This window comes from Oncorhynchus mykiss, chromosome 12 (genome assembly GCF_057628025.1).
Source record: "Oncorhynchus mykiss isolate SJ-2025 chromosome 12, ASM5762802v1, whole genome shotgun sequence".
NCBI classification, from domain to species: domain Eukaryota; kingdom Metazoa; phylum Chordata; class Actinopteri; order Salmoniformes; family Salmonidae; genus Oncorhynchus; species Oncorhynchus mykiss.
Window position 1 is genome coordinate 57,475,394 of NC_143033.1, and position 13,709 is coordinate 57,489,102.

Below are 13,709 nucleotides of genomic sequence, written 5' to 3' on the forward strand. Positions count from 1 at the left end.
CTGATAACTGTGAGGTGACTCTCTTCCCCGCCCTCCCCCAGTTCCTGATGGTGAAGTTCCTGTGTGCGCGGCAGGACAGTGCAGAGCGTCTGGGCGTCCAGTCCCTGTCCTTCAGTGGGTACCTGTGTCCCGGGGCCGAGAGGCTGGATGATCTGGACGACCTGAGCCCACAAGGAGATGGCTCAGAGGGGGACATGGTCACTGGACTCACCCTGCTCAAGAAGACCCTCTTCTTCATCCAGCAGCTCACACGAGACATGGTACCCACTGTCAGTAGTACCCTCAGTCATTATACTGTAAGATTAGATTTAATTGTATTATTAAAGTGTTATGCATATTAGCGCCACACCGGCAGTCACAAGTTATGACCGCAGAAAAATTACATTTGACCCTTGATTTGCGATAACTAGGCTTCTCCAAAACTGTGATGCCACTGATAGTCATTGGTAGCCTACCAAACTTGCTAACAGTTCAGCGCTCTATTGTCCCTCTAATCATTCTGACATCAATGCAAATACAATCAAAAATCGAATCAAAAACTTCATGAGAGCCCTGGCATTCAGAGTTAGACCGGAATAGGATCACCTGTTGCACAGCGAGAACCAGCTCCTTGTAGCTGGTTGATTCATGGAATGAAATAAGTGTTCCTATAAGCTCATGTTGCACAACATTTCTATAGGCTATGCAATTGCGTAAGAATACAGAGTTTTGATGGCCTCTATTAAAAAGGATCCCATCAGCTTTCTATAGGCTTTCTATATTTATATATATTTAACTTCAGAGTAGCCTACCTGGCTGGCATGAAAATTAACCGCAGAAAAAGTGTCTGCCATTCAAGTGCATATGGATCACATCTTTTTTTATCTGCCCATTCCATGACAGACTGACCAGGTGAATGGGCAATACAAAATATTTAAGTGGCTGTGAACGGGGTATGATAGTAGGTGCCAGGCAAACCGATTTGAGCGTGTCAAGGACTGCAACGCTGCTGGGTTTTTCACACTCACCAGTTTCCTGTGTGTATCAAGAATGGGCCACCACCAAAAGGACATCCAGCCAACTTGACACAACTGTGGGAAGCATTAGTCAACATGGGCCAGCATCCCTGTGCAACACTTTCAACACCTTGTCGAGTCCATGCCCTGACGAATTGAGGCTGTTCTGAGAGCAAAAGGGGTTGCAACTCAATATTAGGAAGGTGTTCCTGATGTTCTGTACACACAGTGGCAAGAAAAAGTATGTGAACCCTTTGGAATTACCTGGATTTCTGCATAAATTGGTCATAAAATGTGATCTGATCTTCGTCTAAGTCACAACAATAGACCAACACAGTCTGCTTAAACTAATACACACAAACAATGGTATGTTTTCATGTCTTTATTGAGCACAATGTGTAAACATTCACAGTGCAGGGTAGAAAAGCTATGCGAACCCTTAGATTTAATAACTGGTTGACCCTCCTTTGGCAGCAATAACCTCAACCGAATGTTTTCTGTAGTTGCGGATCAGACTTCACAACGGTCAGGAGGAACTTTGAACCATTCCTCTTTAACAAAACTGTTTCAGTTCAGCAATATTCTTTGGATGTCTGTTGTGAACCGCTCTCCTGAGCTCATGCCATAGCATCTCAAATCGAGTTGAGGTCACTCCAGAAGGTACATTTTCTTCTGTTGAAGCATTTCTGTTGTTGATTTACTTCTGTGTTTTGGGTTGTCCTGTTGCATAACCAAACTTCTGTTGAGCTTCAATTGACGGACAGATAGCCTAACATTCTACTGTAAAATGTCTTGATAAACTTCCAATGTAATTTTTCTGTCGATGCTAGCAAGCTGTCCAGGCCCTGAGGCAGCAAAGCAGCCCCAAACCATGATGTTTCCTCCATCATACTTTACAGTTGGGATGAGGTTTTGATGTTGGTGTGCTGTGCCTTTTTTTTATCCACACATATTGTTGTGTGTTCCTTCCAAACATCTGAACTTTAGTTTAATCTGTCCACAGAATATTTTGCCAGTAGCGCTGTTGAACATTCAGGTGCTCTTTTGCGAACTTCAGATGTGCAGCAATGGTTTTTTTGGACAGCAGTGGCTTCTTCCATGGTGTCCTCCCATAAACACCATTCTTGTTTAGTGTTTTACGTATTGTAGACTCGTCAGAGATTTTACCATGTTCCAGAGATTTCTGTCAGTCTTTAGCTGACACTCTGCACTGTGCTCTTGCAGTCATCTTTTCAGGACGGCCACTCCTAGGGAGAGTAGCAATACTGCTGAACTTTCTCCATTTATAGACCATTTGTCTTACCGTGGACTGGCTTTTAGATATATAGGCCTTGATATATGTAGGCCTTTCCAGCTTTATGCAAGTCAACAATTCTTAATCTTAGGTCTTCTGAGATCTCGTTTGTTCGAGGCATGGTTCACATCAGGCAATGCTTCTTGTGAATTGCATTTTGAGTGTTTTTTATAGGGCAGGGCAGCTCTCACCTACATCACCTGTCTCATTGATTGGACTCCAGGTTAGCTGACTTCTGACTCCAATTAACATTTGGCAAAGTCATTAGTCTAGGGGTTCACATAGGTTGGAAAAAGTATGTTGAAATGTTTAAATTACGTATTCAATATAGACAAGAGCAATACAATACTTTGTTATTAGTTTAAGCACACTGTTTGTCAATTGTTGTGACTTAGATGAAGATCAGATCAAATTTTATGACCAATTTATGCAGAAATCCAGGTAATTCCAAGGGATTCACATTTTTTTTTCTTGCCACTGTATATTATTTAATATATGTAAAGACCAGACTAAATTGAGAATAGTCTGATGGGTGAGAGTATTATCTAGTGCTTGTCAAATTGTGAATGAGAGACTGATGAAGTGTGTTTTTTCAAATCATTATTAGTTGCAAAATCTAAACATATAGCCTAACCTTTGTATTCCAACTAAATTTATATAAATAAGTCAATTTGGCATGTAGGAGTACCTATTTCTTTGTTAACCGCTCAACATAGAATAGCCACTCTCCCTCAAATCGTTTGGAGACAATATCCTTTCTCTTTTATTCAGCTATGTTTATTGTATTGTTTTTTTACTATAAAATAATATAAAATAATACCACTGGAATTATAAGCAAATCTTGCCTGCTAAATGAACTAGTGTAGCCCACAGCCATATGACATAGCCAGATCAGGACCTAACATAAGGATGACTCAGAATAGGCTATTCTATTCTTTTCAAATAGGCTACTTTTTTTTCATGTCATAATGTTTATTTAGCGAATAAATCATGGATTTATTGTGAAGGTGTAGGCTATATTAAATGGATTTATTCTACTTTTTTAAATGTTTGAAAGGTCTGCATCAGTGGCTTGTGGGCTGTGCGCGGAAGCCGGAGATGCTTAACGTGTTTGTTAATTGTTGGCGGAGAATGACTGCGAGACCTGCAGTTAATTGCATGACAATCACCAGCTGAGAAAATGTCATGACCGCGACAGTCATAGTCATGCGTCTTTAATAATGCCCAGCCTAAATGTGCTTATAAGACACTATTTGCTGCAGCAAAATAAAATGAATCATTATATTTGCCCACTTATACACTACGTATCTCAGTGTGGTCTGTACATGTTGACTGTCTTTTAAGTCCAAGCTCAAGATGGGAGACAAATGAATAAGGCCAATTAAGTGAACTGAACTTAATTTAGGTCCGTCAGTTCTCAATACAGCTGTTGTATTCGTTTTTAGCTCTCAGATTTTGAATGGTGTAGTCGAATAACTTTGCTTTGACAATGATGTTATTTGATGATCATGTTGATCTCCTCTGTATCTAACTCTGTAGGATGTGTCCCTGTTCAAGCAGAAGTTTCTACTGGATTTCAGTGGCCTCAACCTCATCCTGTTCTGGAGCTTCTATAACAAACTCCGGGAGATGTGAGTACAGAGAGACATTATACTCTAGATATGAGTCATGATTACCTATTCTGTCCATGGCCCTTCCTGTATAGATAAAGTGAACGTTTGTGTTGGTTTAATTATGGTGTGGTCATTGTGGTTCGGGATGAAGACATCTCATCACACGGTCACACATGGGACTGCTGCTTTTGTGGTCTGTGATTGGAGTATGATCGGCGTATGACATCTGTCTAACCAACCTTCTGTCGCTCTGTCTTCCCAGTGAGGGAGAGGAGGTGATGAAGAGCAGAGTGCTGGTTCTTCAGCTGCTCCAGAACTGTTTCGCCGTGCTGCCCAGCCCCAGCTCGCTGGAATTCAGGGGCCTAGAGGAGAGCAGGGGGACTGAGGATGGAGCAGTAACCTCAGCATCAGCCTCCGCATCCCCGTCCACATCCAGCAGTAGCGAGCCAGACTCTGCCAGGGCAGTGTGGGAGCTCTACACCCACCTCTGTCAAAGTAAAGGCCTTGTACATCTATTAGACACACAATGGTACCGCTGTATCAGTAGTTTCAGTGTTCCTTTTCGTAAAATGCTCTTGGAAGGCAAGGGAAAATATAAAAAATGATAAAAAAGCTACTGGAGACTAGTATAAAGAGTATTGGAAGTGGAGAAGGTTTAAAGTCGTGATTTGTGTTGTTGTGTTGAGCAGTTGTAGATGGTCCGGAGGCTGAGGGGACAGTGGACAAAGCCCTGAGGAAGGAGGCAGTGAAAGCCGTTCTGAACGGAGCGGCCATCTTCTTCCCAGACAAACAAAGCAGAAGAGACAAACTCTTCCACATGATGGTGAGTGACTGGGAAAGAGCTCCATCTGCTGCTTGACAGACCATTGGCATTGGGGGAACTTTGTGCTGTTTATGTTGTTGTTAACAGCTATACACGATATTCTCTTTTTAATTGTTTCAGAAAAACATCACAGAGGAGGATCAGCCAGAGTCTGTGAAGTTGACGTTTGAATCGCTTTGTAATTACTTCAGGTAATAATGTGTATATACACACACACACACACACACACACACACACACACACACACACACACACACACACACACACACACACACACACAATTGGTGAATTAGAGCTCAGTTGTCTTCCCTTCCTCTGCTACAGTGACCAGGATCCCAGTGGCCTTCTCCTGCTCCCTCCTAAAGGAGCTCCTTCAGACTTTGACATCAGCCCCATCCTCAGTGTCATGGAGACCTTGCTGCTGGTGGCCACTCGGGAAGTGAGTCCTCTAGTGGAGCAAATGGCCTCAACAGTGCACCTGTTTTGGGCAGTTTCCTTGGCCTCGTTCCAAACTGTAATGACAAAATGTTGTGTTAATTAAGGTAATCTCTTCTGTATGTCTCTCTCTCTCTCTCTCTCTCTCTCTGTCAGTGTGAGGTGATGATGGTGGATGTGAGTGGCGGGGCCAGCAGGAAGGTGCTACTGTCTCTGTTCTGGGCTCTGCAGGGCAGCCTGCTCTCCTGGTGTTACCTGCAACTCAAAGGAGGGGTTTCTGCAGCCCCCACCGCTGCAGACCTGGCCAGAGATATTCTCCTCAAATGTAAGTGTCTCACCAATATGTCTGACTTTCAATATCCCTGTGTACAGGCTCTCCTAGTTAGTTAGTTGAAGAGGAATAAATGAACAGCATGTCCTTGATTTGTTGTTACATGGGACAATGCTGTCAATGGATGCTAGAGTGGGTCATTGAATTAAAGGACTGATTAACTTTTTTTTTTTTTACCAAATCAACGTAAATAGCTTATTACAGTAGGGCCCAAACACTTTTTTTTTGCAATTGAACTTGGTTTGGGTGAAACTTATCCTACCTGCAATAGACTTCCTCATTGCTTGTTCTGCAGTATGGGAGCCACGGATAAACATGAACAAAGGCTCCAAAGGCACCCAAATACATCCTCTTAGAAACGGCAAATGCTCCCACGTGGAAATGTAACGCTGAAGTCCACCAAAACGGAATAAAACTTTGCGGATAATTTAATGTGTGCAGCATCTAAAGACCCGCTAAGAGCTTTGCAGTTTCTAAAAAAAAATATTACAAAAAATACGTATTTGGGTATTTTTGGATGTTTATCTGTAGTTCCCATACTGCAGAACAAGCAATGAGGAAGTAAATTGCGGAAAGGTACGTTTCTCAAAACCAAGCCAATTCCTCCAAAAAAGTGTCTCTAACATGCCATTTTCTTAAACAATAGGGATTTTGGGAGGGGGGAAAAAGGTGAACCACTCCTTTAATTACACTTGGTGAGGTTGAAGGGAATCTGTATATGAATTAAATTACAGAGATCCACAGCGAATAAATAGTGTGTCTCTTCTTTCTCCCTGTAGATGTGGATCAGTTCCTGGGCAGCACTAAGACCGTGCTGGGAGACCTGCTGCAGAGATACAGTGGAGCTGAAATCACTGACAAACTCAATGGATCCATCCTGGCCATGGCCACCAGACAGATGGTACACTCTCTTTGTTTCTATCACTGTGGAACCCCCCCCCCCCTTGCCTCTTATTACTTACTGCGTGCTATGTCACTCATTCAATAGTCAGTTCTGCGAATCTGGACATGTAGTAGTTACCCAGCAGTTTGTAAAATCCACCTATCGCATGTCTGGCCTTTATGTTCTACCTAAACTGAACGAGCTAAAAGAAGCCATCACACTGAACCAGAGAGATGCTCACGCTAACCTTCTTGTCTGTCAGATGTTAATGCTAATACCAACCCTCTGGGTCTGTCTCTGTCAGATGATCTTCTTGTTGGAGCTGTGTTTCCTGGACATCCCTCACTGTATTCTGCTCACCAGTTTCTCCTCTCTGGTTGTGCTGCTGAAAAACCTCTCCAGTGAAACGGCAGACATCTTCTCTAAGGTCAGTCAGCCTTCATACTATTGTAGAGGACTGGGACTGTTTGATGTCATGAAGAACTGTATGGTTTATGTAAAAGGAAACGAATGAACCCATATGCTGCTTTTGTCTGATTTGATTACGGTTGCAACATTCCAGCATCTGTCCCAACATGAGAGAATATGATATATCCTCCAACCAGGATTTCTGGAAAACTGCAGAATTTTAGGAAAGTTACCTCAAGTTTGCAACCCTAGATGTGATGTTAATGTGATATGTGTTGTGTCACTGCCAGGTGGACCTGGAGAGCTGCCAGCAGCCCCAGCAGCCGGTGGTCCTGAGGACCTGGAACATGGAGTCTCCTCATAACTACGAGAACAGCAGACACGAGACCACGATCTTCGCCTGCCCCGGGGCCACTTCCTTCGAGGTGGAGTTTGACGAACGCAGTGAGACAGAGAAGAGGTGAGCATAAGAGCCACACACCATTCTGTCTCTCTCTTTATCGCTGTCTTCCTGTCTCTTTTCTTCCTCTCTCTCTCTATATATATATATATATATATATACATACATACATACAGTGCCTTGCGAAAGTATTCGGCCCCCTTGAACTTTCAACCTTTTGCCACATTTCAGGCTTCAAACATAAAGATATAAAACTATTTTTTTGTGAAGAATCAACAACAAGTGGGACACAATCATGAAGTGGAACGACATTTATTGGATATTTCAAACTTTTTTAACAAATCAAAAACTGAAAAATTGGGCGTGCAAAATTATTCAGCGCCCTTAAGTTAATACTTTGTAGCGCCACCTTTTGCTGCGATTACAGCTGTAAGTCGCTTGGGATATGTCTCTATCAGTTTTGCACATCGAAAGACTGAACATTTTTTCCCATTCCTCCTTGCAAAACAGCTCGAGCTCAGTGAGGTTGGATGGAGAGCATTTGTGAACAGCAGTTTTCAGTTCTTTCCACAGATTCTCGATTGGATTCAGGTCTGGACTTTGACTTGGCCATTCTAACACCTGGATATGTTTATTTTTGAACCATTCCATTGTAGATTTTGCTTTATGTTTTGGATCATTGTCTTGTTGGAAGACAAATCTCCATCCCAGTCTCAGGTCTTTTGCAGACTCCATCAGGTTTTCTTCCAGAATGGTCCTGTATTTGGCTCCATCCATCTTCCCATCAATTTTAACCATCTTCCCTGTCCCTGCTGAAGAAAAGCAGGCCCAAACCATGATGCTGCCACCACCATGTTTGACAGTGGGTATGGTGTGTTCAGGGTGATGAGCTGTGTTGCTTTTACGCCAAACATAATGTTTTGCATTGTTGCCAAAAAGTTCAATTTTGGTTTCATCTGACAAGAGCACCTTCTTCCACATGTTTGGTGTGTCTCCCAGGTGGCTTGTGGCAAACTTTAAACGACACTTTTTATGGATATCTTTAAGAAATGGCTTTCTTCTTGCCACTCTTCCATAAAGGCCAGATTTGTGCAATATACAACTGATTGTTGTCCTATGGACAGAGTCTCCCACCTCAGCTGTAGATCTCTGCAGTTCATCTAGAGTGATCATGGGCCTCAGCTTGTTTAAAGCTTGGGAAATCTTTTTGTATCCAAATCCGGCTTTAAACTTCTTCACAACAGTATCTCGGACCTGCCTGGTGTGTTCCTTGTTCTTCATGATGCTCTCTGCGCTTTTAACGGACCTCTGAGACTATCACAGTGCAGGTGCATTTATACGGAGACTTGATTACACACAGGTGGATTGTATTTATCACCATTAGTCATTTAGGTCAACATTGGATCATTCAGAGATCCTCACTGAACTTCTGGAGAGAGTTTGCTGCACTGAAAGTAAAGGGGCTGAATAATTTTGCACGCCCAATTTTTCAGTTTTTGATTTGTTAAAAAAGTTTGAAATATCCAATAAATGTCATTCCACTTCATGATTGTGTCCCACTTGTTGTTGATTCTTCACAAAAAAATACAGTTTTATATCTTTATGTTTGAAGCCTGAAATGTGGCAAAAGGTCGCAAAGTTCAAGGGGGCCAAATACTTTCGCAAGGCACTGTGTATATATATATATATATATATATATTCTGTTATTTTCATTGAACATTATGCCTTATCAGACACTTATTCTTAGCATATCTGACCAACTGTTTGCCTGCATGTAATTATTTGAATTCCTCTTCATGTGACATAATATCATCAAGAGATTAAGGAAATCTCTTTACATTTCCATTACCTCATGTAGCGTTCTCTTGAATCCTGGCAGATACGACTACCTAGAGTTCACAGACGCCAGAGGAGGGAAGGTCCGCTACGACATGAAGGTCGGGACTGAGAAATGGCCAAAGGTAGGTAACCACGGCTGAGATTAGGGCAGTGGGAAGGTAGGCCCCTAAATGGCAGGTAATCCAAGTAAAAAGACCAGCAGGCGGCCAGTACTTTGCAATAAACTTTTAGTGAACAATAAACAGAAAATATTTACAAAAGAATACATATAGGAGCAGCTCAGCATTGTACATGAGGACGCTCAACTGCAGGGTGTTTCTAGAAATAGAGGCGGGGACAAGTAAATGTCACATGACAGGAAAATAAACTATATACCTAACATATATGCTACATTTTCACATTACAAGATGAAAAATAACACACAGGAATATATTTGAAGGAAGAGCGTAAAGAACAGTACAGGCACTGGTGCGCAAAACACATTCTATAAAAAAGAGACTATCGCGATTATCAAAAACTCAGATAAACAAGGAAAATCCACAAGGCTATGCTAGTCAGTCTAGATATGCTAGAAAAATGTTTAGTTCTAGTTGGTTTGTTTAGTCCATGGGGAGCAAATGTATATTTTTGTAGAAGAAAATGGTCAAAATCAGCACCTCTCATTTTCTCTATTGCCCAGAACTGTAGTTCATTGACTGTGTGTTAGTGCACGATAAAGTGGGCTGCTAGAGGCTATTTAAGCTCTAATAGTGCTTTTGTGTTCTGTGATCCGTGTTCTCAGTGCGCGTGTGGTCTTCCCGATGTATTAGGGCGCTGGATAGCCCTGATGACTCCTTCAGAGGAGCATTTAGTCAGGCTCTTCAGGGTGATTGGCTTGTTGGTTTTTGGATGCGGATATTGTTTCAGTTTTTGTGACTGTGCGTACCAGGAACAGTGTGCGCAGGTAACCACGGCTACCCGAGACATTACCGAAAGTACTAAGTGTTTACTAAGAAAACACATGGTGAATTGATAATTGGACAGTTATAACGTATGAATGACTTGTCTGTTTCTTTGGCGTCTTGTCCCCTGTCTGTGGTAATGACAGTTCTCCATTGTGTTGTTTGCTCCGCAGAAGGTGACGTTTGAGGCTGGACCCCAGCTGCAGTTCCTGTTCCACTCAGACAGCAGCAACAATGAGTGGGGCTATAAGTTCACAGTGACGGCCCACGGCCTGCCTGATATCACCGTGTCCTGGATGTCAGACCTACAGCTCCTGGTGGCCCGACTCATGGGCCGCCTGGCCTCCAGAACCATGGCCCTCAAATCACCCCACGGTGAGAGGGAGGGATTTAGAGGGGTGGAAGAAGGGAAGGAGGTAGGGGGTTAAAGGGCGATGGAGACAGAGATATTGAGAGAGAGAAAAATCTCCCCATTTCTGTTCTTTCTCTTAATTCACACACTAAGGCCTGCACCCAAAAGTATTACCCTCCCCAGTATATGTGGTTTTTGATCATATGTGATATGTTGTCATCAGAGATCCGCAGTGTGAAGGAGCTTCCTGCTGGGAAGATGGCCCACGTCCTGTCCTCTCCTCTGTGGAAGCCTGTCTTCAGACACGGACTCATTGAATCTCCCCACGTCCACACAGATGAGGTATGGTGTACGAGCACTGAGTCCGTGTTTATATTTGTATATACCTCTCACTCCATAGCTGAATGCCAATGCATAAATGCAGGTCACATCATATTGTTAGAGCCACAGAATGAAATAGAAAAGTATTTGATTGTATATGTGTGGTTACTGCACTTTCTAATATTCTCTCTTGCTCTGTGAATCAGGTGGTGAAGACATGCCAGCCAGGTTGTTCTGATTGTTTCATGAAATTCTGTGACGACTTTGGTCACTGGAACCCGACAGAGGAGCCACTAGACAGCAGGACTCAGTTGATGAAAAGACTCATGCTGGCCTGCAAGAAGCAGCCAATTAGGAACGAGATAGTTGCGGGGTGGAAGGCTGACATGGCGGTGAATGCCATCTTTGCAGCCATGATTTACCACACGCCAGCCCTCAACCAAGCTCTCAGGATCTATGGTAATTGAATAATTAGATTGAGTGATTCATTTAATTTATTTGATAATTACAAAAATGGCGCCATGTTAACCTCACCCCTATTCACTTTTTCTAAAGCAGGATGCCTTTTCACATTTTCTAAATGTCCATATAATCTTCCCCGCATTGTGCTACACAATAACCTTACGCAAAATGTGCTGTGGCATTCGAACATCTCAAAGCTGCGTTATGTTTCTTTCAATGAGAAAAGCATTTACTTTTAGTCTGTTCAACAGTATTGAGACTCTATCACAGAACTTGATTGATAGATCCATGACTCTGCGAAACGACGCAGTACCTGCAGTGAGAAACTGTCAAGGGCTTGAGGTGCTCAACATCAGCTTTTAGGCTTGTGTTAAGGCCCCCATTAATCTGAGATTGATCCATTATTTGAAGAATCTCACTCAAATGATACACAAAAGTATTGCAGGTCTGACATCCAGGACACGGTGATATCAGGCAGGCCGCGGGCCGTCACTGTGAACTTATAGCCCCACTCGTTGTTGCTGCTGTCTGAGTGGAACAGGAACTGCAGCTGGGGTCCAGCCTCAAACGTCACCTTCTGCGGAGCAAACAACACAATGGAGAACTGTCATTACCACAGACAGGGGACAAGATGACAATTCATAGGTTATAACTGTCCAATTATCAATTCACCATGTGTTTTCTTAGTAAACACCTAGTAATTTTCAACATTTTCTTTGTGACACACAGAAGAGTCCTGTCACATGGCTGAAAATACTTTCTTTGTGATGCTTTCAGATCGCAGAAATCCCCTCAGAGCAGTTCTGTTGCTGGATCTGGAACGGTTGGAATGATATCACTATTGTGGACTTTACATTTAAGTGACTTGAGGTTCCTACACCTAATGACTAACAAGGTCTCTCAGATTACAGAGAACAGATTCTTTGGGCTGCGAAGGTTAGAGACCCTAACGTTGGAAAGTAATCCAATTATAAACATGGGAAGATTCTGCATTCGTCCATCTCACCTCCCTGAAGAACAGCCAGGGGACAGAGTCATGTTAACGTCATCTTTTGGCTTAACAGGGAGGTGGAGATGACGTGCAAAAATGAAAATGGTGGGCCTTCCGAGTGGCACAGCGGTCTAAGGCGTCACTACAGACCCAGGTTCGATCCTGGGCTGTGTTGCAGACGGACGCGACATTTAGAGTTTTCTTTCTTCTCGACTAAGTTCCTTCCTCCTACATAACTATCTTTATTACAAGAGGAGTATTCAATATTTACAGACTTGGGGTGAAAAACGTATTTATTATTATTATCATTTATTTTTTTACATTTTGTTCTGTGCTATGCTCTTATGTTTAGAAAGCGGGATAGGCGTACTGGTGGCCAGTGAGAATAGGACGCTAATCCCTATCATGGTTGTTATGTGCTCAGCGCTGTTGTTGATATCCACTGTTTTAACTAGATTTCCCCCCCCGCTTCCCCTTCTGTACTAGTAGCCAGCCAGGGTGGTCAGGCGAGTCTGAGTGAAGACTTTGTGCAGGTTTTCTCACTGGCTGAGAGCATCAAAACATGGATGGTGAGTTGTCTTTTGAGTGAATCATTAAACTCAAATGATCCCTTTGATTGGTTCATTGGCTATACAATTTAATACGGCAATTTAATTATATTTCTATGGGAAATGAACCTATAAACTGCATATACACACAGCCACACAGAAGACAAATAACACACAATCAGAGGCCCCTATCAGTGGTGTGAGTGTGTTGTGTTCTGTTGTTTTCAGTTGGAGATGAAGCAGCGGTATCTGGTGGGCAAAATGAATGTCTCTGAGGAGGAGAAGGAGGAGGGCCACTGTGAAGTAACCATGGATGGTCTCGGTGAGCACTACAACCCTTCTGATTTGTATTTTAAACGTACTGATTCAAATATCTTAACTAGAATCATGCATATTTATGGACAAATGCTTCAAATCTCTCCCTCCTGCCACTTCCTTCTCCTCTAGCTGAGATGGTCCTTGGGAAGGCCAATCTTTTGTTGAGATTCCCCCCCAGTGGTGCTTCTTCTCGCTTGGACACCGACTTCTCCAGGGTAGCAGAGGGCAGCGCTGTCCTCCTCCGCTCCACCTCCATATCAGAGGGGGACTTCCAGCCGAGCACCTCGTTGGGAACCCAGTCCTCCCAGGCAGCAGGCTCTGAGGTGGGGGGCTGTGAGGCAAGGTCTGGAGCTGTGGGCCCAGTGCCTGGACCAGGCTGCCCTCATTCTTTCAGGGTCCATCCCCAAGGTTCGACAGCTTCTGACCCAGGGCCGGGCCCATCCAGCCAGGGCCTCCTGGGATCCACAGAGAGCCTGTCTTACCAGCCAGGGGCAGCAGAGCCTGCCTCCCCCTCCACCTTCCCCCGGAAGGCTCCCTCCTTCAGCCGGGGACGCCTCCGCCTCCTCTCCTTGCGCTCCGTGGAAGAGCCTCGCTCTGTCCCCTCTATCAAGGAACGCTACCCTCTCCTCAAACACATCATCAACTTCATGAAGGACCAGACACTGACTACTGTCAGGTATGTGTCATTGTCATCCACACACTGGGCACTGGAAGGCTTAATTGTTTGGCTTTGTTGATTAGGAAGCAGTGATTTC

General features: G+C 43.5%; 1 protein-coding gene across 4 annotated transcripts in view; it reads left to right on the forward strand.

The window, feature by feature from the left end:
* Positions 1 to 13,709, forward strand: part of zzef1 (zinc finger, ZZ-type with EF hand domain 1) — a 54,610-nt gene that overhangs the window by 8,038 nt on the left and 32,863 nt on the right. Inside the window, exons 13-29 of one of the 4 annotated variants that reach the window (XM_090192831.1) lie at positions 42 to 269; positions 3,829 to 3,920; positions 4,165 to 4,397; positions 4,592 to 4,725; positions 4,846 to 4,916; positions 5,050 to 5,164; positions 5,317 to 5,485; positions 6,271 to 6,392; positions 6,679 to 6,801; positions 7,073 to 7,242; positions 9,062 to 9,143; positions 10,136 to 10,337; positions 10,538 to 10,656; positions 10,842 to 11,094; positions 12,575 to 12,657; positions 12,865 to 12,958; positions 13,084 to 13,630. In XM_090192831.1, coding sequence (XP_090048957.1) covers positions 42 to 269; positions 3,829 to 3,920; positions 4,165 to 4,397; positions 4,592 to 4,725; positions 4,846 to 4,916; positions 5,050 to 5,164; positions 5,317 to 5,485; positions 6,271 to 6,392; positions 6,679 to 6,801; positions 7,073 to 7,242; positions 9,062 to 9,143; positions 10,136 to 10,337; positions 10,538 to 10,656; positions 10,842 to 11,094; positions 12,575 to 12,657; positions 12,865 to 12,958; positions 13,084 to 13,630 — 2,837 coding nt within the window. The remainder of the gene's footprint in view (positions 1 to 41; positions 270 to 3,828; positions 3,921 to 4,164; positions 4,398 to 4,591; positions 4,726 to 4,845; positions 4,917 to 5,049; positions 5,165 to 5,316; positions 5,486 to 6,270; positions 6,393 to 6,678; positions 6,802 to 7,072; positions 7,243 to 9,061; positions 9,144 to 10,135; positions 10,338 to 10,537; positions 10,657 to 10,841; positions 11,095 to 12,574; positions 12,658 to 12,864; positions 12,959 to 13,083; positions 13,631 to 13,709) is intronic. The other 3 variants (XM_090192832.1, XM_090192833.1, XM_090192834.1) reach the window with 3 other exon arrangements.